The 23,610-nt window shown below is 36.5% G+C and overlaps 1 protein-coding gene across 2 annotated transcripts in view; it reads left to right on the top strand.

Moving 5' to 3' along the window:
- LOC140157406 (tubulin-specific chaperone D-like) overlaps positions 1-23,610 on the top strand; it is a 250,318-nt gene that overhangs the window by 126,434 nt on the left and 100,274 nt on the right. For both annotated transcript variants that reach the window (XM_072180591.1, XM_072180590.1), the window contains one exon: positions 4,815-4,927. In XM_072180591.1, the coding sequence (XP_072036692.1) occupies positions 4,815-4,927 (113 nt within the window). The remainder of the gene's footprint in view (positions 1-4,814; positions 4,928-23,610) is intronic.

Here is a 23,610-nt window from a genome sequence, read left to right as displayed (position 1 = left end):
TTAGGAGGAAATGAGTAGATAGGGGTAGTTGGGAAAGAGGTACTCCGCCCAGGGAGTTACCCACAATATTTCCTCCTCTGGACTTGGTACCACTTTGATCAATCATGTCAAAATTGTGTCAGGGTACAGTGTAAACAAATGGAATAAAACAAAAAAGACAACTAAGACTAATTAAACAAAAAGGAATATTTTTTCTAGAATTATTTGAAATAAATGAAGTTTCCTCTCTGCCACGGTTGTTCGATGTATATATAGAATTGGCTTCATTATTAAGAAAATGCAAACTATAGATGGCGCTATTTATCACAGATCATATTTCTTAATTTGCAAGGGGTAGTTAATCAATACTGCCATTTAAACAGATGGAATAGGTGAAACAAGCAACAAAGAAATTTTATCATAAAACATATTTCATCAAAAAAATAAAAGGAATTATTTTGATTAAAAGCCTGAAAGAGTAATTTCCAGTATCTAAATAGCGCCACCAATCTTGTCATAAATAGATACATTTTATATCCGAAAAAGCTTTAAAAATGCTGTGAAAGTGGATAATGTTGTAAAAGAAGGGAAATTAAAGTTGAGAATGACTCAAAAGCATCTGTATACATAGTATGACACATCTTTAAGCTGTTTAAGCCTAAAAATTGTGTTGTACATGGTGTCTTGTTTGAAAAACTAATAAATGATCACATCAAACAACCGTGAGCTGCTGCAGTAATGCATGCATAATGGAGCATGAATTTCAAATGGAATTTTGAAATCTACACTCCCTGTGTGGGAGATTAAGGTCATGTCTCCCATTAGGAGTGTATGGATTTCAACTGGAATAGCCCATTACCAATTGCCCTGTACTGTAAAGAAGCAGTCAGGAATTGTGATTGGAAAATAAATGTCAATTCCGGTCTAAAATTTGTTTTCTACCCTTCACAAAATGTTGTTAAAATTGAGTTGATTTAGGGATTCAATCATATTTCACTGTTTTTCATTACCGTTTAACAATGATGCTTCTGTGTCGTCTGAGTGGTCTACTTCGTCTGAGAAGTAAACCACGCAGGCGTGCCGGACGAGAGTTGTTAAACAGTGATGAACAAACTAAAGCATTACAAAATATGCTTAGTTTGCACATATCTACAAAATCTTTCAAACCATTGTCACCAAATCTTGTTGTATTTTGCCTAATGTTAATCGGATAGTGCGGCCAGAGAACAAATATGTAGTGGGGCCAGAGTGAGGCTTAAGCCCCGCTTTAGTGAGGTAGATTTGTGCTTTCACTCCCAATTTGCTCTAATACATTCTTGTGCGGCCAGCGTTGGAAATAGCTGGTATCGCGTAGCAAAATGCTACACAATTTTATCAATTTGGTACACAATTTTGGAGTTGAGAAGTATTTTTATGCAACAGACTTAATACACACTGAAGTATGTGAATGTACCAAGAGAAATGTGATAAAAGCAAATTTTGCTATGCATAAAAAAATGCCTAATTCCAACCTGAGACGAATATTCGTCTCAGATTCCAACACTACTTGTGCCTTTTATACTATAAACATGCTAAAAACCTATGCCCATATGAAAATTAAAGTTTGTGTACAGTCTCAGTTAGCTTTTAAAGGTACTTTCCAAGATCCACTAAATAAATTCATCAGGTTTGTTGGTAAACATAATTAAAGATTTCATTAGAACAAAACCAAAACTGGAACTCATTTGGGATCTATCCAACCAGAAGTAAGGATCTACAACCATCATTCTGATGATGCCTACCGACCAAGATAGGCGAAATCATCAATAGTGAGTTTTGGTTTTGTTCTAATGAAATCTTTAATTATTTCCAAGATCTGTAGAGGACTAATAAATAATGTTCAATTTTCTGAAGTCGTTTGAATTAATTTGAATTAATTGAATTGAATTTGTCTTTCTTGATTTTAAATATGGTTTCTCAAAATCAAATAGGCAGCCCGCAGGCTAGATCCTGTTTACCTACCAATTGTGTTTGGCCGTTGAACAGCTCTGAAATGTACAGTAAATATAGCAAAATCAGGTGTATTTGGCCCTCAAATACAAATCTTTGAAATGATTTTGACCCTACATGGCCTGCAAGTAAATATATTGAGAAAGTACATTTGACATGGCTTCATGATGTATTTGGGGAAAAACACCATTTTTTGGCATCGTAATAACTTTGTCTCTAGAGAAGATGTACACTTACCACAATGCATTTCTTTCCTGTATTGATTTTCTATTCAGTGCAGCATAGGTTGATAGTGAAAAGAAACACCTCAAGGTATTTCCTGTCACTATTGACCCATGCATTGTGGGAAGTGTAAGATATTCTGGTTAGTCCCATTTGCAATATTACCAGCCAATCATCAAGTGTAATTCTGTGTCAAGTATGCATCAAGAACACAACATCAGGGAGTAAGGACAAACATGGCTACTGATGAGACATTCCATCATAAAATCACCATGATGATGTAAAATGCCATCTAGCATACGAAAATTGTTGAATGTGGGTTATGACAATACTCTATGTTGATGCATGATAAGATATAACAATGTGGGCAATAAGAAAATGGATTTGAAAGGACGCTCTTGATTGGCATAGTTTCAGGTCATTTTTACACTGTGCGGGGCCAAAATAAAAATTCAAATTTCGCTCTTGCCATGCCTAGGCGGGGCAGATGAACCATAATGAAGTACCTTGTCACAATCGGTTCTGACAGAGCCGTAGCAAGGAGGGTGCAGGGGGTGCAACACCCCCCCCCCCCCAATTTGCAAAAGTATACAAAAGGTCCACAAATTAAAGAATTTGTGAGCATAGCGAGCCAAAAAAATCAGATTTTAAACTGCTTTTTTGGTCAAAATAGGTCCTAATTTGGGGAAGAAAGTCCACTTTTCACAAAATTGCTCCCCCCCTCCCCCTTGGAAAAAAAGTCCACAAAAAATCCTGGCTACGGGCCTGGGTTCTGATCAAGGTAATAAGCCCAATTGTTGGCTATACTTGCCTGTCCTGTAAAAATGCCCCGACCAGCTATCTATGATGACCTCCTTCACCAGGTCACTGTGCCTGGCCAAAGTTTCATCAGCCTTATCTCCTAGATTTCAGATATGCTTGACATGAAAAAGCTCTCTACTTATAAAGTGCAGCAGTTTTGTACAGCTCTTGGTTTATTTTGAACCCTTTTAAATCATAGAATGTATCTTTCACTTTCAGTGCTAAACAGTGGTGGCACCAGGAATTATTTTGGGGGGGCATGGGGGGAAAAGTGAATTTCAGGGGGAGCAGTTGAAAGTTGAAATGTATGTAATTTTGGGGGTTTTGCCTTAAATGTGGGGGGTGGGGCAAACTGGGGGGAAATGAAAAATATTTTTGGGGAAAATGCCAAGTTTGGTTTGGGATGGGATGTGCTGCTGAGAATTTGAAAGTGGACACATCCATATACCAATTTTCCAATAAATTTGGACGTGTCGATAAACCAAAAGTCAAATTTTTTCTCCTAATTTAATTAATACAAATTGTAATTTTTTTTAAATTTAGGCTACATGCAGTGGGGGCTATTTTTCAGGAAAATTGGGCATATTTTGAAAAAATGACACATCTATATTGCAAAATCATCATGTGCCTGGAAAAGGGGTTATTTATATACCAAATAGCAGAAAATGTGACCCATGTTTGCAGCACATCCCTGAATGGTCATCTGTACTGGGTACCAGTGGTGTGTCCAGGGGGGCTTTGTTAAAAATCATGTTTTGGGGCGATTTTAGACATTAAGCCCCCGGCATATCTCTGAAAGCTCCCCCAGGAACAGATCCTGGACACGCCAGTGTGTACCATCCTCCCAAGGACTGTATTGAAAAGTGTACAGAATGGAAACACTATTGGTTATTCTATGCCTGCACGCACCTGTTATTGTCAGTGGCCACTTTGCAATTAATAAGTAACCTCACCCAGCTAATGATGAATTGTCTCAAATCGTCACGCCATGCAGGTGGCTTGGTCCAATGCATTGAGTTTTCATCAACTTTAATCCTAAAGAATCAATACTAGTAGTGCTTAATCCGTTATGCGATGCCTGGCAGTATCGTCATGTTCACACAGTAAATGACGTGCTTGAGATTGTACTCGCTATTATATATGAGCCGCTAAAGATTAACTTGGAGTTATAGAACGTGATATAATAGAGCAAGCATTGGTCAGATGTAAAATCCAGATCCAAAAGTGCATAAAAAGGCCTCTCCCCCTAAAAAAAAAAAAAAAAAGAAAGAAAGAAAGAAAGAAAGAAAGAAAGAAAGAAAGAAAGAAAGAAAGAAAGAAAGAAAGAAAGAAAGAAAGAATTAAATAATTGGCAATTTGGCAATCTTCTTGCCAGGAAACTTGGTCATTTGGAGGGAAATTTTGCTTTAGAAATACATAAGAAATGGTGGGAAATTAATCTCTTGCCGGGAAATAAAACACATTTTCCAGGCCTGGGAATGGCCACACTGCAATTAATAATTACCTCACCCAGCTAATGATGAATTCTGTTTAATCCGTTATACAATGCCTGACAGTTTCGCCAACTTCACACAGTTAAAGCAACAGCAACTTCAGAGATTTTACTCACTCCAAATTGATCAACTTGTTGTTATTTATATTTCAACCAAATCACAGCTAGAGAAGACAATGTGAACTTATTGTTAGAGTTTAAACCGTTACACGCAACTAAACACACAATGTGAACTTGGTGTAAACTTGGTGTTAATCTTAAATTTTGCCTTTTGATGAATGTTTTTTACCAGTGTGAATATGACTTTTATTTTCTCTCATCTTTAATACAGGTGCGTAAGACAACAGCCAATAAACTTTATGAGACACTTCTGGTGTACGATGATGTGGTGGAGGAGGAAGAGAAACAGGATCAAGTTCTTGGTGTGCTCAGTGAAACAAAATGGTAAGTTAAGTTGCCAAAACATTTCAGCCCCAAATCGAAAAAGTCTCAATTTTTCTCTGAGCCTTTGGTTTTTATAGGTCCAGTAGCATAGCCAGGATTTTAGTGTGAGGGGGCAAAGCCAAATTTTTGTCCCCGAATATTTGTCATTTTGTTGTCCCATTTTTAATCATTTTAAGTACACTTTACTCTTTGCCATCCCCATTTTATCCCTGAAAAATCTCTGTGGGGGGAGGGTACAATTTTCCCACTGGCTACGCCCCTGCAAAGGCCATATGAACATTATCAAAAGGGACCTACCACTTGTTTCTATGGGACAGAAAATGTTAAAAAGTCATGGTGGTAATCTTGACTAGTCTTGAATAACTAGGAAGGCTTAATTCTTCCTAATATGCCGGTAATTTTTATCATATTTGGCTGGACACTACGAATCAGCCGTAAACTCGGCCCCTGGTCAATTTTGTTTTATTCCGTGTTTAGAAAATATATATCATAAGCTTTAAAATAGTATATCATTTGACTTCAAACGATATCCAGAAGCAGGGTTATGGTTTGTTGAACTCTACTCCTTCAACAAAATGGTACATTTTTTTCGGTTCTACGTGTGTCTCTTTTTCCACATTGGAAGTAATAAAGTCATAATTGGCGGTCATTTCAAATCATTGCCAAGTCAACGAGCTTCAGGAATATCCTCTCATTGTTAGAATGTTGTTTATTCCAACCAAGACAAAATACAATGTAATTGTAACCCACCACTTGAACAAGATTTAGCCAAAGCAAACAAAGACTAGAGCTATTCAATGATTCTGTAGAAGATTATTATTCTCTTCAGCAATAGGATTATTGATTGGTTTAAACAGTTTCAAATGAGAAACATGTCACGCCTAATTGAGACACCTATGAATACGATCGTCACATACATTTTGCACTGTATTTCAGAATACAATTTGCCGAGTTTACAGCTCATTCGTAGTGTCCACTCACATATGTCAATGTTTTGATTATGGAATGTCAATTTTTAACTGATATTTAGTAAATCAAATGATTACTTCTTGAATACATAACTGGCATTGGTGATTTCACGGACGTAGACGCATCTCATACATCTTTTGGTAAACAGGCATAACCCTATCAATACATCGCACCACATCTTCAGGTAATTCTTCCCTAGCACATGGGGGTTTGAGAGGTTGGAAGCATGTACTGTTCAAAGCTGTGTCATGATGTCCCCCGCTATCAAGCTTATTGTCACACAGCAATCGAGATGAGGCGATCCAATCTTGTGTTATCTCATCTCCCTTTTCCCAAGTGAGCATGCTTTCTTGAAATGATATCCCTATAGCTTCACAATATTGGCGCATGATGGAAGAAGGATTGCTTTGGAGATCATCAGCATCAATAATGATAGGTCTGGGATCTATGTTTTCCGTCACATACTGCAGAAGATCGTAAAGCTCTCCCAAACCCAGCTTTGTGGGCATCAATCTTTGTGGAAGCTGGTCCATCTGTAGTGGTCTTATATATGGTGCTAACATGTGGAGGAATAAGTTCCTCCAGGAAGGATAACACTTATAGGGAGATCTTATGAGGAATGTATGGCGATATCCTTCAGGAAGCATATTGAATCTGCCATGAATTCCATATGCCTGATCCTTGCAGTACACTAACCTCTTGTCAGGGTAAGGTGCTTCCAGTGTATCTTTTACCCATTGAAAGGTACAATCCTCACTATCAAAAGCTTTCGGTAGATCCAATTTAAGAAGAGTAAGTTTAGCCTGGTATTGCTTGTAGTACTTCTCCATAGCAGCAAGCGCCTCTGGGTCAGATGGCATAGGTCTCTCTGGACCAGAATCATGGGCAATTGAGAACGGTGATTGAATGCATTGTGTTCCTTCAACAAAACTCATACATTTGAGGAAGACAGTTGATAATGAACGAGGATGCATCCATAACATGATCCGCAATGGACTGGATTCCTTATTGGTAGCCATTGTTTCCTGTGAAAAAAACAACAACAAATTATTTATGGTAAACAGCCTAGGCCAAAATTGTCAACTTTCTCCACTGGTATATAGTCTAACTTTCTTTGGAAGTTAAGAAGGCATGTGGATTTTAACAGGCAGACTACAGTGCTATTAAAATGCCTTTTTACTTTCCCTTATGCACACAGACATAGTATCATTGCCTGAAATAACATTAAGCCTACCAGGGTCAAATGTATAACATTTGGGCCTCATGGCACAGTTTTATTTGGTTCCAGAGCCCATGTAAATATGAGTGTAGGCTTAAAGGTGGGTGGTCAGATATTTTCATATTGTGTTTTTTACCTCACATTGAGGCATGTACCAAAATAATTTAATTCCCAAGTTTTGAGGTAAATTGCACTATCCGTTTTGATATTAGAAGTAAAAACATGTTTCACAATGGCCCATAGAACGGTATGTGTGGTAAACCACAAATTGGGGATGAGGCTATCACTTTTTCATGCATACCCTCTAAACAGAACATCATTTAGGCCTAAAATTTCACTGGGATTGTGAGAAAAATATGAGCTTTCTTCTGATGTCAAAATCTCCATTTTGATAGAAAAAAGTGGGGGAATGAGGCTGTTGATCAGGTCACCCATCTTTAAGCTACTTCAAATAGGAGTTTTGAGGAGTGCAACATATTAAACTGCAACGTGTCGCATATAAATTTAAGGGGAAACTTTGACGTAAATGGGCTAAAAAATACAAAAAAGGCCTAAAAACCTTAAATATCAGGGTGGCCAGCATCCCACAGGGGGCCACGACTTCACAGGGGGCATCTCCCCCCTTGCCAGGGACTTTTGGAATTTGCAGGAGAGCATTTAATAGCTTTTCTGGAGCCTTCAAGGAGAGCTGTTTAGAGCATTTACAATAGAATGTATAAGGAGAGAATGGTCAACTAAGGAGACCTAAAAATAACTCTCCTATATCAGATTTTAAGGAGAGCAGTAGAGAGTGATTGCTCTCTCTCTCTCCTCAAAAGGCAGTCCCTGTTTTGCCACTGGTGTAAATGTGAATAATTGCACAATTAGCAAGCCAATATATTGGTACACGTGAATTGCATTCTGTTACGGCATCCCGGAACAACACTGTGTGCCGTATTTCCGTTTGAGTGCATGTCCCGACGTTTCGCCATACCACTACACACATTATCATTCTTGACAAGATATCTCATGCTTTTTATTTAATTCACCCTGAAGTATTTCTTTTTAATTTTTTGTATATCATGTAGGCCTACATTTTACATTTTATGATTTTTTTTATTTTATGAAAAAGGTGATTTTTAGTTATTTATTTTAAAACTAATTCTTTAGTGGGGCGCACACGCTCTTATATTTTTTGAAATTTTAGTTGAAAAATACCGGTCGAGGTACCAGCCATCTGAAGACTCGTCTTGACAAGGACACATGCTCATGAGACTTGGTCAAAAAACTTGCTATAGATGCACTTCTTGGTGATTAAATCGTGTTGATAAGACTTGTTGTAGAGATTAGCTTCACAAATGAGTAGGTACTGACAAATATACTGCTGGAAAGATCTCTAATTTTTCCCCTAAATTTAGTACTTTATCATGTAGATAATTTCTAAAATTATATATCAACTTTTCAAAAACAACTAAAAGTCTAACATTTAATAATTTTATCAGTTTTTATTTATTGTATGCACCAAAGTTTAAATCAACACCCGTAACTACTAACTAACCCAAAATTTGATTTGAAATGTTTAGTTGATCTCTATGTAGCTCATCATCTTTCAGTTAAGAGGGTGGTCTCTTGCACTATTAGGTTTGTTACCTTTTTCATATTCTGATTACTTTTGTGTGTACCACTTTTGAGGCTCAACATAAATATCTTCTTGAGTTGGCCGTTTTTTCCAAAAATTGCGTAGTAACCCTGTAAATTTGAAATTTGACAACTTTAAATTTGATTTGTGACCACTTTTATGACTTATTTAAATATTCGTTTTATAATGCTCCAAAGTTGAAATTGGCACTTTCAAATATTCAGTAAACATTTCTAAATGTGCTACTCTACCTTCTGTCGTTCTTTTTAAATTAAAAATCAGCTAGTGCCCCTTTAATTTATTTTCATTTTTTTCCACATTCTGGCAATTTCATAATTCAGGAGGCACCCCTAACATTTAGTGCAGTACAGTTAAAGTTACAACCACATCTATAGTGTCTAAGCCTACCTTTTCGACTATTAATCATGTGTTTGCTATATATCAGGTAGTGCCCCTTTAAACTTTAATTTTAACCACTTTCCACCAATTCTTCAATTTTACATGCACCATTTTGAACTTGGCAGCACCCCAAAATTTTCCTTAATCATCACTCAGATCTCTTAGTATATCTTGGGCACACCCCCAGCACCCGAACTATAAAGGGTTAGGGTTAGCTAAGTTTAGGATTAGGGCTTAGGTTCTCAGCCACATCATAATATAATATACAGCATCATAAAACACATACCTCCGCCAAGATTGATCAGTCGGTTCAGTATGTATAGTACGTGCAGGCTTTCAAGTATTTGGCAAGCGATGTATTCCAACCATTGGAGGCAGAATGAATATTTATGATGTATGACGTATTGTGAAGTGTTGCGGCAAACTTAAGGTGGTGTTAAAGGCAAGATTTCAGGGAAATCATGAATTCCAACATTTTTGCAAATAATCTCCAAAACCTTTCATGATACAATCTCAAGTGAGTTTGTACTTATGTAGGGATATGTTGGCCATGTTATGAAGGTAATAAAACCGTTGCCATGGTAACCAAGCAGTTGCTATTGGCTTCTGACCAATCACATTGAAAGTTGGTTTTTTCCTGTTTTGTCGCAAATCACTATGCACTTCATTTGTCCCAATAAAAGTATACTCGCATGTTGAGTCATGTTCCCACGCATACGCTTTTTTTTTTTTGCCACAGATTCCATATTACTTACAAACTTTTTATGGGAAAATCAGAGAGGTCATTTGTGATTTTCTTGAACGATTTGACACCATTTCCGAATTTATTTGGACATGTGCAATTTCAACTGTATGAGGGCAGTATCCAAGTCTGAAATTTCTTAGTCCCTGGATAGAGCAATAATCAGAGGAGGTACGGTGCTGAAAACACTGCCGAAATTTATTTTAAATTATTATCTTCTTCTGTGCCAAAGATGAAAACGATCCATAGATCTTTAATTTGCATTTAAAACCACCTTAACCGGTGGGGTGTAAATTTAACCATGTGTACAGGAGAGAACTTTGGTTAAATCACAGATATTGGATATGTGTTCCAATATCTGTGGTTAAATATTGATGGCCCTGGCTTGCTAAGACAGACATGACATGTGGTGGACTGTGTCTGGCCTTGGTTTGATGTACATGTACCACTGGAACTTGGAAGTTGGATTGTGTTGTAGTGTCAGTAGCTCGTGCAGTAGCCTACTTAGTACTTACCGGTGGTGCAATAATTATGTGTGGTGAATTCTCAAAATGGTCTGCCAAAATTGCTTGCCCTTTGCCCCCCCCCCTTGGTGTGCCAAAAAATCTTTGCCCCCCCGTACACATGCAAGATTTTTGGGAACCTAAATTTAAAACCTTAAATTGTCTTATCTTATAATGCGAGCGCAGCAAGCAGGAAATTTTGCATATTTGAACAGGTTCCTAACGTTTTCCTACACCTTTTTTAGGACGTTATATAGAAACAGTGCCCAAAATATCTGTGCCAAAAATTGCCCCTCCCCCTTTCGACCTGCCAAAATTGCTTGACCCCCTTTTGACCTGCCAAAAATGCTTGCCCCCCCTTTGGCCTGCCAAAAATTCTTTGGCCCCCCTATAATTCACCACCCCTGGGGTACACATAATTATTGCACCACCCCTAATTTCTTGAAAAAAAAGAGCCTTTTCGGCATGTTCTCTGACAATCGAGTCACAAAAATCACAGACTTGAAACAAGTTTAGGCCTAAGCATTCAAAATCTTGAGTATAATTATGCCAAAAGTTTGCTCTAATTTTCCCTTTTTTAAGTTAGGCCTACTTTAATTAAAAGGGCATTTCGTGATCCACAGCCTCATCCCCCACTTTTCTCAAAAAAAGTTGAGATTTTTATATCACTGGAAACCTCTGGCTACATAATGTTTATGTACAAAATATTTCTTGCAGATTAATTCGTTTAGCAAAGATATCGTGAAATTTGAATTTTGTTCTGGTGCACCAGAACGAAATTACAACGTATTGTCTATGGAGCAGTGTACATAATCATGCATAACTCGCAAACGCAATATCGGAATCAACTGAAATTTTGGGAATATGCTTTTTTCATGGATATGTACTGAAAAATGTCATAAAAAGAGGATGCTAGGATCACGAAATACTCCTTTAAATGGTTGGTTATAAAAATATATATGTCTTTTCTAAAATTTAGAATGCATAAACAGAAATTAGTCTTGGTACAAGTCTTTGGACTTGATTGTCACTACATACGAAAAACACCCTAAAAATGCATGTTTTTGGCCCTTATTTCCAAAAATTGGCTAAATATTTGACTTTTATTGCTTGTTAGGAACTTAGGACTAACTAAAGGATTAGGATTTAGCTATATGTTTCATTTCGCAAAAAGGATAATATTTTTTTTTATTAAAAAAACATATAGTTTTGTATTTTTCTGGAATAGGTAGGGAGTATAGCGTCTCTTTTGATGTGAGGAGTGTGGCCTTAAATTTGGGAAAGTTACGGCTAGTTCCCAATACGCTGATCGTCCCAAGTCTGTATTATCACTCAAAACAGTTTGGGCAAGCGGTTAAGTTTGCCGCAACACTTCAGAATACGTCATACATCATAAATATTCATTCTGCCTCCGATGGTTGGAATACATTGCTTACCCAAGTATTTAGGCCTATAATCCCACTTGTGGAACATGCATGTAATATTTCATGCCAGAATATGCCTATACATGTACATGTATATGTCCAATTACAATGTAAATCAACATTTGTTCATGTTCATGAATTGTAAAGGAATGTAATATATAATATGCATATCCGTATGAACCATGACATGTAACAGATTTTATAGGTCATATCTACCTAAAACTAGCCAAGGTCAATAATAATAAAAATCCCTTTAAAAGGGAAAGACAGGCTTGGTTGAGAAAGAGACTTACTAATAATTAATTTTTTTTTCATAGTAATAATGATGGTTGATTCTAATTCAAGTGCTATGAATCTAAGGAGTAGAATGTTTTGATTTAATATGGCTACCAATGTTGACCATTGTTATTCTTGCAAGCAGAGACAAATTATGACGTCCATGTTTTTCATTTTGCAATTGGTTTGAATTACATGTCATCTTTGAATGACCTGCTTGCAATTACTGTTTGCAGCGAGAATTTCATTTAAGGCGAGTCGGATTGAAGCTTGACAAATAAAGTTGACACACAAGCAGAATGGTATGTGTCCTATAAAGGAGATTCTAAGGCTCGTTGCAACCATCGCATGTGCATGATTTTTCACAGGAGGGGTAAAACTCACAAAACACAAAATATTATTAGTAAATAATAATAATTAGAGCTGCTGTAGCCACAAATATTGTTAGTGTTATTTGTGGTTTGTAGTAGTATTGATAGCCCTGTACTGTTTGAATCTGTTGTTCCTACAAGGGTCATTCAAAAAGTTCTACCTCCATCATCACATCTCTGTTATCTTACGTTCCAGGACATTGAAATTACCCATGATTATACTCTTTAATCTTGGCTACCTCTTCTCTTGTAAAAGTAAGAGAAGTGATATTTCAATGAAAATATCCTTCTTTTTTAAATTTCGCAAACACATGGTTTGAAAAAACATCCCTTTTTTGTGTTTCGCGAATCGAGTTTCTTCATCTGAAAACACCTCTTATTTTGCGAAATTTTTGACGAGCATGAATACCTACGGATGCACAGAGTGCGGGGACAGGGATTACAACTGAACAAAACTAGTTACACTTATGCTTCATTGCTTTTTTGTTTGTTCCCTAAGAAAATTCACATTCTAGAATAGCCTAGTAGTACCGATCTGTCCAAATATCTTGGAAAAGGTAGGCGGGTCCATTTTAAAATTCCCTACCACTTCTGTATAAATATTGAACCAAACAGAAATGCAAACCAATTTGACAAATTTAAATGCAAACTTGTCCAATTATGTCTACCAAGAGTATGTATGCATCAGGTGCTTTTAGGAAATAGCTATCCATGCCATATGTGTTATAGCGCCACCTAGCAGTTACATATAGTCAGACGATCACTTGTCATTTATAGTAATGGGCTATTCCAGTTGAAATCCACACTCCCCCTGTGGAAGATTTTGGAAATATCTTCCATAGGGTGAGTATGTTTTTCAAATGTAATTGGTCAGAGGTAATCATTTTGAAACCCATACTCCCCCTGTATTATGGCTTTCATATATTTTCCACAACAGGAGTGAGTATTTCAAATAGAAGTTACCCAATTTGTCTATTCTAATCAAAACTCATAATCCCTCTGTGTAAGACTTCAGTTAAATCTTCCACAGGGGTAGTGTGGATTTTAAATGGAATCGCCCAATCAACGCGATAGACTGGCTATAGTATCTATTACATCCGTGAGAGAAAGAGAGAGATGTGGTAACAGTCAACTTTGCGTGTAAATATCAGAGTGTTTAATGTCAGTATGAAATATTTGCTCAGTTTGGCACAGATTGGAAACTTTTATCTGGTATAAAATTAAGTGTCTTTGAGAATAAGGTGGTAAAATATTAGGGAGCAAATGATGAAGCCTTTTGAACACAACACTTGTTTAAAATTTTGTTAGGGGGAGGTTGAACGGGAAAATTGTGGATGATGTTCCTTGTAATCTAGGCCTGTTATCGACACATGATTTCTAATTCAACACTTCGTCAGGGAAAAAAATACGACAATCGACACATGTCGAAACTTGTGATGAGATTGAAAGTTGATAGATAAGTTTGGGATATTGCTGTTGGATAGAGGTTACCATATCACTGTTGATAAGAGTATACATCAGACCAATAACACCGGGGGTTATGTGGGAGGTTTAATGGCTAAAATTGCCAAAAAACGGCAGATTTTACATGATTTTTAACAAAGTCCAGGGGGCTTCAGCCCCCAAAGCATCCCCCTGAACACACTACTGAATAACAGGTACTGTATGATACGAGCATTTATTTTTTGCATATATATATTTTTGCGACTTCCAACACAGAAGATTTGTGCGTGATTATATTTTCGCGATATGCCGATATTCGTTCCTTACCAATGTAATCATATGGCAAAATGTCATATTTGTGTGTGGATAAATTCATGATACAAGCTCTATTCACTAAATTTTTGAAAAATTACCACAATTGGGAAATAAGTTTCTTGTTTCTATTAAAACAAAGTTAATGACAATGGTAACTTAAGACTGATGGACTCAACATAGAGAACTATCCAAAGTCCATGGGCCCAAAAGATAGCATTTGAAGAAGGTAGACCACCAGCGCTCGAAATAAGGCGCGTCCTTGCGTCAAATACCCGTGAAATTAGGCACGGACCCGCACTTTTCCTATGGTACGGCCCCGCTTACCCCAGTAAAAATTGAACCAAGCAAAGAGCAGAAAATCCCAGTTTTGTTGTTCCACTGAAAAATCTGGTTTACATAATACAAGTTACAACATTAAATGGTGACGATTTCAACTTCCAAGTATAAATCATACATTGCTATTGTCTTATTGTCGACAACAACATACTGTGACTTGCGACCTCATAAACATGATAAATGTTAGTCTACATCATGAATGTTAGTCTACATCAACATGATAGTCGGACCCTTGAAAATTGGTGAGGACCCTAGAAATTTCAAAGGCAAGGGTCCTTGGATTTTTTTTCTTATTTCGAGGCCTGTAGACCACATTGCTCTTTTAAGGGCATTTGACATGGAGGCCTGCCATTTGCTTATTAAGAACACTGCTATAATAGCACAGTGTAGTTTTCAAAATTACTTTTTGCACCACTACAGTATAAATATTGAATCGTAAACCTTAGAGATTGAACAGAAATGCAACTCAATTTGGCAAATTTAAATGAAACTTGTCCAATTATGTCTACCAAGAGTATGTATGCAGCAGGTGCTTATACTAGTAAAAAGCTATCCATGCCGTATGTGTTATAGCGCCACCTAGCAGTTACATATAGTCAGACGATCTAACTGTACTTGTCATTTATAGCAATGGGCTATTCCTGTTGAAATCCACACTACCCTTGTGGAAGATTTTGGAAATATCTTCCACAGGGGGAGTATGTTTTTCAAATGTAATTGGTCAGAGGTAATCATTTTGAAACCCATACTCCCCCTGTATTATGGATTCCATATATCTTCCACAACAGGAGTGAGTATTTCAAATAGAAGTTACCCAATTTGTCTATTCTAATCAAAACTCATAATCCCTCTGTGTAAGACTTCAGTTAGACCCTCCCTTGGGTCCATGGAGAACGACTGGTAATGTAGATTACATAGCATTAAAAATCAACCCAATACATGGACCCTCCCAGTCTGTAAGCAATTTGACTTCCAGTTCCCACAAAATGCTGGGAGTTCACTTTTACGGATTTGGAGTCACGCATAATCTTTCTATATACCACGTCCATGTTTTCACTACATTAACGTTTGTGTAGCGACTAAACAACGATATTGTATCCGACCAATCAACGCAGCTTGGCAGCGCGGGATATTTGAAAAGGCTTCCCTAGCTAAATAATGTGCAAACATTTGCAAACCGCACGCGATAATATACATAATATGGACAATAGGCCTAAGTCCGAGTCGAGTGGTTGCCTTTTTATTATTGCGCGTACCATGGGTCTATCAGACGCGTGCCACTTGAGCTCAATACCTCTCAGTTGTTGACAAGTGTCCCATCTGATCTTGCGTCCCACCCCGCGGCATAGCTTTGTGCTACCATATTTGAATTGAAACTGGGCGGGCTTTCGTAATTGACATCGGAATCACCGTGCCGTTGAACGAATATTTGGAAGTGAGATCTCTAACAGATTGGACCAGTCTCGGAATCAGCGCTCAATGGACTTTCGCGTTCACTTATAATACTGAGTATATTTCTATATTGCTGCATGGTTGACTGTGGTGGGTGTAATTAGTGGCGTCGATTTGTGGATGAAGAGGAATGGGTTTTTGGCATTGAAGAAAGTAAGGGGGGAGATGGCATTTTTTTTCATAGGGCATTACGTAATTATTTATTGTTACATTATCCAGAGATGGAACCGAACCGAGACTGGGGGCCAGTCTAGACTTCAGTTAAATCTTCCACAGGTGTAATGTGGATTTTTAATGGAATCGCCCAATCATAGCGATACACTGGCTATAGTATCTATTACATCCATGAGAGAAAGAGAGAGATGTGGTAACAGTCAACTTTGTGTGTAAATATCAGAGTGTTTAATGTCAGTATGAAATATTTGCTCAGTTTGGCACAGATTGGAAACTTTTATCTGGTATAAAATTTAGTGTCTTTGAGAATAAGGTGGTAAAATATTAGGGAGCAAATGATGAAGCCTTTTGAACAACACTTGTTTAAAATTTTGTTAGGTGGAGGTTGAACGGGAAAATTGTGGATGATATTCCTTATATTCTAGGCCTGTTATCGACACATGATTTGTAATTGAACACTTCGTCAGAGAAAAAAATACGGCAATCGATATATGTCGAATCTCGTGATGAGATTAAAAATGCTGAAAAAAGTTGAAAGATAAGCTTAAATTCACGCCGATATGAGTTACGATTGCCGACTTACGGTGTAAACATACTTTCTGGTTCGTTCTACTTCCGGGTCGGGTCAACTTCGGGAGGTAATTTTCGACTTTCCGATGATAACATGATTGTACGGCAAGCTTATTTGGACAAAACAGGCCTAGTATATTCTGAAGAACATCAATGTTATTTTTACTCCACTTCTGGGTGGTTTTTTTACAGATGGGAGGGAGGGGTCAACATTGCAACAAAACTAGTTACACTTATTAGGCTTCATTGCTTTTTTTGTTTGTTCCTTAAGAAATTCCAGAATACCCTAGTAGCACTTGCATGGTATTTTTTGCATTAAATTTGGCCTAAAATGTTGACTTTTGGTGTACCAATCTGTCCAAATATCTTGGAAAGATGGATGGGTGCACTTTAAAATTCCCTACCCAAACCATCCTTGAGTACCCCGTCCCCCAATTTTTGTTTCCCTTTTATGGGATCTTCAGCACCACAAAGTAATCATATTTCAGGAACTAACTCAATTTGATGGGATTTTCAACAGAATGTAGTATGTACACTAGGCAGGAACATTAAAAAGTTAGAATTGAAAACGAAATGGGACCTTTTTTTCTCTGCAAGATGATGCAAAATTGATGTAGAAAATCAGTTGAAAAAGTGTTCAATTTAATTTTGTCTTTTGATGGGATTTTCATCAATTTTAAATGATCATATTTCAGGAGCTGCAACTCCAAGTTGATGGGAATTTCAACATATTGGGAAATTGCCCTCCCCCAATGGAAGATTTATGATAAGTCTTCCACAGAGGGAGTTTGTTTTTTCAAATGGAATTGGCTATGTTATAAATGATTTCATTTGTACAAAACCAAAATGTAACTCACAATTGACAGTTTCGCCTATCGTGGTCGGTAGGCATCATCGGAATGATGGTTGTATATCCTTACTTCCGTTTGGACATATCCCAGCCGATAAGGGTGTTTTATCAGCCAGGAGAGGATCATACACGTGACTAAGGAAGTGGGTCCCCTCGTCTCTGTTCATGACATTTGGGCCTCTTCTCCTGATCCAAATGGATTCTTTGATTCTTCTTGTATTTGCATCGCACTCTTTACACAAGATCTTAGCAATCTTAGCATTGTCCCAGTTGATGACCTGGAAGTAAGGATCTACAACCATCACTCTGATGATGCCTATCGACCATGATAGGCGAAACTGTCAATAGTGAGTTACATTTTGGTTTTGTACAAATGAAATCATTTATAATGTTTACCATACCAACAAACCTGATGAATTGGCTATGTTTAATTATTTTGAAACACATACTCCTCCTGTACATACGGCTTTCCCTGTATCTTCCACAACAGGAGTGAGTATTTCAAATGGAAGTTACTGAAATTGTCTTTTCTGTTTGAAACTCATACTCCCTGTGTGGAAGGCGTAAGTAGAATATTCCACAGGGGGAGTGTAGATTTCAAATTGAATAACCCTTTGTAGCAATACACTAGGCAAGACCATTAAAAGTTAGATATGAAAATGAAAAATGGTTTTGGTTTACAAGTGAAATCAGTGATATCTAAAAAGAATTTAGATTTGATTATGAATTAAACATGAAGCTATCAGTTACTACTAAATACTGTAAAGGTTGAAATTTTTGCATTATTAATTTTCACATTTGCCAATTTTGAACTGTTTCCCTTGTTTTTAAATTCCCGCTTCTAAGATTCCTTACATTGACCTACACACAAAAGGAATATATTCGCGCGTTGATATTTTCGCGGTAGCAGCTTGGAACGCAAAAGGCATGAAAATAAACGTAGCACAAAAATTTCAACTTTTACAATATATCTTACATATTTCAAAAACTTCCTTAACTCATGCTTGATTTTTAAGGTTAACATAATTTAGGATATTTATTTTATTTGAATTAAAATAATAAAGTACACAACTTGTTTTGTTTAAGAGGATATAATATTGCATGTTTTAGTAAGTAAGATAATAGTATAGAATAAATAGTTCCATGACAAAACGAGGGTAAAGACGAGGTATTTCCCGTATTGGATTGCATGTTTTGGCATGGCTCAGTTACAAAGTCAATCCACACTAGGCTATTTTTCTTGTTCAAAAATAATAGTTGGTATTTGAGTTATGAATTGCATATTTTCGAGGGGATCAGTTGTCATATAGATTTCAAGGTTAGATGACGCTATTTTTTACAGCAATTTGCTAACAACAATGTTGATGCTTTTGTAATAATATATTAATGAAATATGTTGTCGCTGCACCTTCACGAAGGATATATATTAAAAGCAATATTTTAACATTATTTATAAATTTAGATTTGTATCCATAAAATGGTGCTAGTTTTAACTATAAAGATATGCATGATATATTATTTTTTCATTTTGAGCAAAAGGCTATTCCACTTGAAATCTATACACCCCCTATGAAAGACATGTCTTTATCTCCCACACAGGGGGTGTAGATTTTAATTGGGATTACTTCATTTGAAATCTACACACTTCATCAATACATACATCTACAGTAGATGTAAGCAATGCACTACATCAATACACAGATCTACAGTAGACGTAAGCAATACACTACTTCATTAATACACAGATCTACATGTAGATGTAAACAATGCACTACTTAATCAATACATAGATCTACAGTAGATGTAAGCAATGTACTACTTCATCAATACACAGATCTACATATAGATGTAAGTAATCCACTACTTCATCAATACACAGATCTACAGTAGATGTAAGCAATGCACTACTTCATCAATACATAGATCTACAGTAGATGTAAGCAATGCACTACTTCATCAATACATAGATCTACAGTAGGTGTAAGCAATGCACTACTTCATCAATACATATATCTACAGTAGATGTAAGCAGTGCACTACTTCATCAATACACAGATCTACAGTAGATGTAAGCAATGCACTACTTCATCAATACATAGATCTACAGTAGATGTAAGCAATGCACTACTTCATCAATACACATATCTACAGTAGATGTAAGCAATGCACTACTTCATCAATACATAGATCTACAGTAGATGTAAGCAATGCACTACTTCATCAATACACATATCTACAGTAGATGTAAGCAATGCACTACTTCATCAATACTTAGATCTACAGTACATGTAAGCAATGCACTACTTCACCAATACATAGATCTACAGTAGATGTAAGCAATGCATTGCTTCATCAATACATAGATCTACAGTAGATGTAAGCAATGCATTGCTTCATCAATACATAGATCTACAGTAGATGTAAGCAATGCACTACTTCATCAATACTTAGATCTACAGTAGATGTAAGCAATGCACTACTTCACCAATTCATAGATCTACAGTAGATGTAAGCAATGCACAACATCAATACATAGATCTACAGTATATGTAAACAATGCACTACATCAATACATAGATCTACAGTAGATGTAAGCAATGCACCACTTCATCAATACATAGATCTACTGTAGATGTAAGCAGTGCACTACTTCATCAATACACAGATCTACAGTAGATGTAAGCAATGCACCACTTCATCAATACATAGATCTACAGTAGATATAAGCAATGCACTACTTCATCAATACATAGATCTACAGTAGATGTAAGCAGTGCACTACTTCATCAATACACAGATCTACATGTAGATGTAAGCAATGCAATACTTCATCAATTCATAGATCTACAGTAGATGTAAGCAATGCACTACTTCATCAATAGATGAATCTACAGTAGATGTAAGCAGTGCACTACTTCATCAATACACAGATCTACATGTAGATGTAAGCAATGCACTACTTCATCAATACATAGATCTACAGTAGATGTAAGCAATGCAATACTTCATCAATACATAGATCTACAGTAGATGTAAGCAATCCACTGCTTCATCAAAACATAGATCTACAGTAGATGTAAGCAATGCAATACTTCATCAATACATAGATCTACAGTAGATGTAAGCATGCAATACTTCATCAATGCATAGATCTACAGTAGATGTAAGCAATGCAATACTTCATCAATACATAGATCTACAGTAGATGTAAGCAATGCACTGCTTCATCAAAACATAGATCTACAGTAGATGTAAGCAATGCAATACTTCATCAATACATAGATCTACAGTAGATGTAAGCAATGCACTACTTCATCAATACATAGATCTACAGTAGATGTAAGCAATGCAATACTTCATCAATACATAGATCTACAGTAGATGTAAGCAATGCAATACTTCATCAATACATAGATCTACAGTAGATGTAAGCAATGTACTACTTCATCAATACATAGATCTACAGTAGATGTAAGCAATGCAATACTTCATCAATACATAGATCTACAGTAGATGTAATCAATGCACTACTTAACGAATACATAGATCTACAGTAGATGTAAGCAATGCACTACTTCATCAATACATAGATCTACAGTAGATGTAATCAATGCACTACTTCATCAATACATAGATATACAGTAGATGTAATCAATGCACTACTTCATCAATACATAGATCTACAGTAGATGTAAGCAATGCAATACTTCATCAATACATAGATTTACAGTAGATGTAATCAGTGCACTACTTCATCAATACACAGATCTACATGTAGATGTAAACAATGCACTACTTAACCAATACATAGATCTACAGTAGATGTAATCAGTGCACTACTTCATCAATACACAGATCTACAGTAGATGTAAGCAATGCAATACTTCATCAATACATAGATCTACAGTAGATGTAAGCAATGCACTACTTCGTCAATACACAGATCTACATGTAGATGTAAGTAATGCACTACTTCATCAATACATAGATCTACAGTAGATGTAAGCAATGCACTACTTCATCAATACATAGATCTACAGTAGATGTAAGCAATGCACTACTTCATCAATACACAGATTAAGATCATGTCTTCCATAGAGGGTGTGTGGTAAAACATTAAAACATTCCAGCATCTAGATTTTGAATGTGTTTATCTAGAGACATGTATCAGCGAGTCTGATTGGCTGATCCAATCAGTGAGTCTGATTGACTGATTCCCTAGATTTATTTCAAATCTCAGATTTTCTTACAAAGCAGGGGGTGCTCTCATGGTTCACCCAATTCAAAATATCCAAAGTGAGAGCAGAAGTCTGAATTTATGTTGCCATTAAATTCAGCCTTTTTTCCATGTCAATACCCCAGGAAGTTACCACTACTGTGAATGAGTCCAGGGCCTCATGCACCAAAGGCGCATAACTCAGTGAACCTCAAATTAATGCATTAGTTGGATGTTTACCGAGAGTAATAGACCTAAAGAGGCAGAAATTGTAACATTTTGTTAGCGATACTCCAGTTGATAGGGCAGGTAAATCGAGCTGTTTTGTAAGATATATAGAAGAAAGCAAGCGAGTGAGAGATATAAAGAGATGGGAATCGGTACATTTTGTAAATGATTCTCAAATTGATATGCCAATTGAATCATGGGTGTCTTAACCCCCGAGCACTACCTGCCAATCTAATATTGCCTCTGATTGGTCAATTATGTGATATCTTCACTTTAATCACCAATCAGAATGGAGCTTTGCAAATAATTCACCCCATTTTTTTTTATGTGGTGAAATTATTCTAACAATGTTGCTGATTGGTCCAGTCAATAATGAAAACTTCTTTTTGGCCAATCGGCAGGTAGTTCTCATGGGGTTAATTTTGGATTTGGTAGGGATGTACAGCTGGAATTTCAAAAACACTCCCAAAATATGCACAATATTATTTATTTAAAAAAAGACCCAAAAATTACAGTGATTTTAAATTATTTCGGTTCAAATTATGATAAATTTGCCCAATTTTTTATTTTATTTTACTTTAAAAAAATACACCCATCTCTAGACTGATTTTCTGAATGTTTCAACCCAAATCTATAGCAAAGAGCCTAAAAATCATCCCAAATCTTCACCACATCCCGACCCGTAACCACCTTACCACTAAGAACACATCTAGATCTCGGTCTATGCCAAGTATAAGAGAGAGATGAAAGAGAGAGCACAATAGAGAAAGGAAGAGATATCAAGAGGTAGAAAGTAAGAAAAGGGGGAAATTGTTCGATTTTGTGAGCGATACTCAAACTGATACATCAGTTGAATCAAGGGTGTTTACCGAATCAATAACTGACTCGCTCATGTCGTGTGTAAGAGTGGGATCACTTGCTGAGTAAATAACACGGCGAGATGCAAACTTTTGAAAGACAGCGATATGGTATACGCAGTAATCAGAGAATGTGTCGTAATGTTTGCGCAGCGAGCGTTTGGTGTCTGCGATAAATGCGAGCTGTTGCCATTTGATGTTGATTTGGTTACATCTGATTAATAAATGTCAGGGAAAGCTGCTGAAATGTGTAAACATTTTATTGTCACTGGCAACGTCAGAACATTTTGAGGGAATTCTTGCGGAAGAAAAATGAAGTGCTTTTGCTATGAAATCCTTGAGGCTTTTTTATGATGCATGAAAGTTTTTTCTGTTTTTAAAGCTGTTCATTTGGATTAGCACAGATTTTCTGGTATGTGACGTGATTTGATCCACTCAGACGAAAGCATGATTGATGATTTTTTTATTTAATTCCAAGAACTGCTATACCCCATGATAAATTCAAAGCGATCAGTGGAATGCCATACATATGCGCAATCCTATCGGGTATTTACAAAAATTCAAAACACGTTTTTTCAAGTGAAAATTCCATAGAAAAAATTTGGCAAAATTATTTGGGAAATAACCTGTTGAATTCTGCACCTTGAAGATGAATTTATAGCAATAGATAAAATGTCATCATAGAGTTATTGAATTGTATCCAAAAGTTGTAGAAGCATTA

Source organism: Amphiura filiformis, chromosome 7 (genome assembly GCF_039555335.1).
Source record: "Amphiura filiformis chromosome 7, Afil_fr2py, whole genome shotgun sequence".
NCBI lineage: Eukaryota > Metazoa > Echinodermata > Ophiuroidea > Amphilepidida > Amphiuridae > Amphiura > Amphiura filiformis.
The sequence above is the reverse complement of the archived record's forward strand: the minus strand, read 5'-3'. Positions and strand labels throughout refer to the sequence as shown.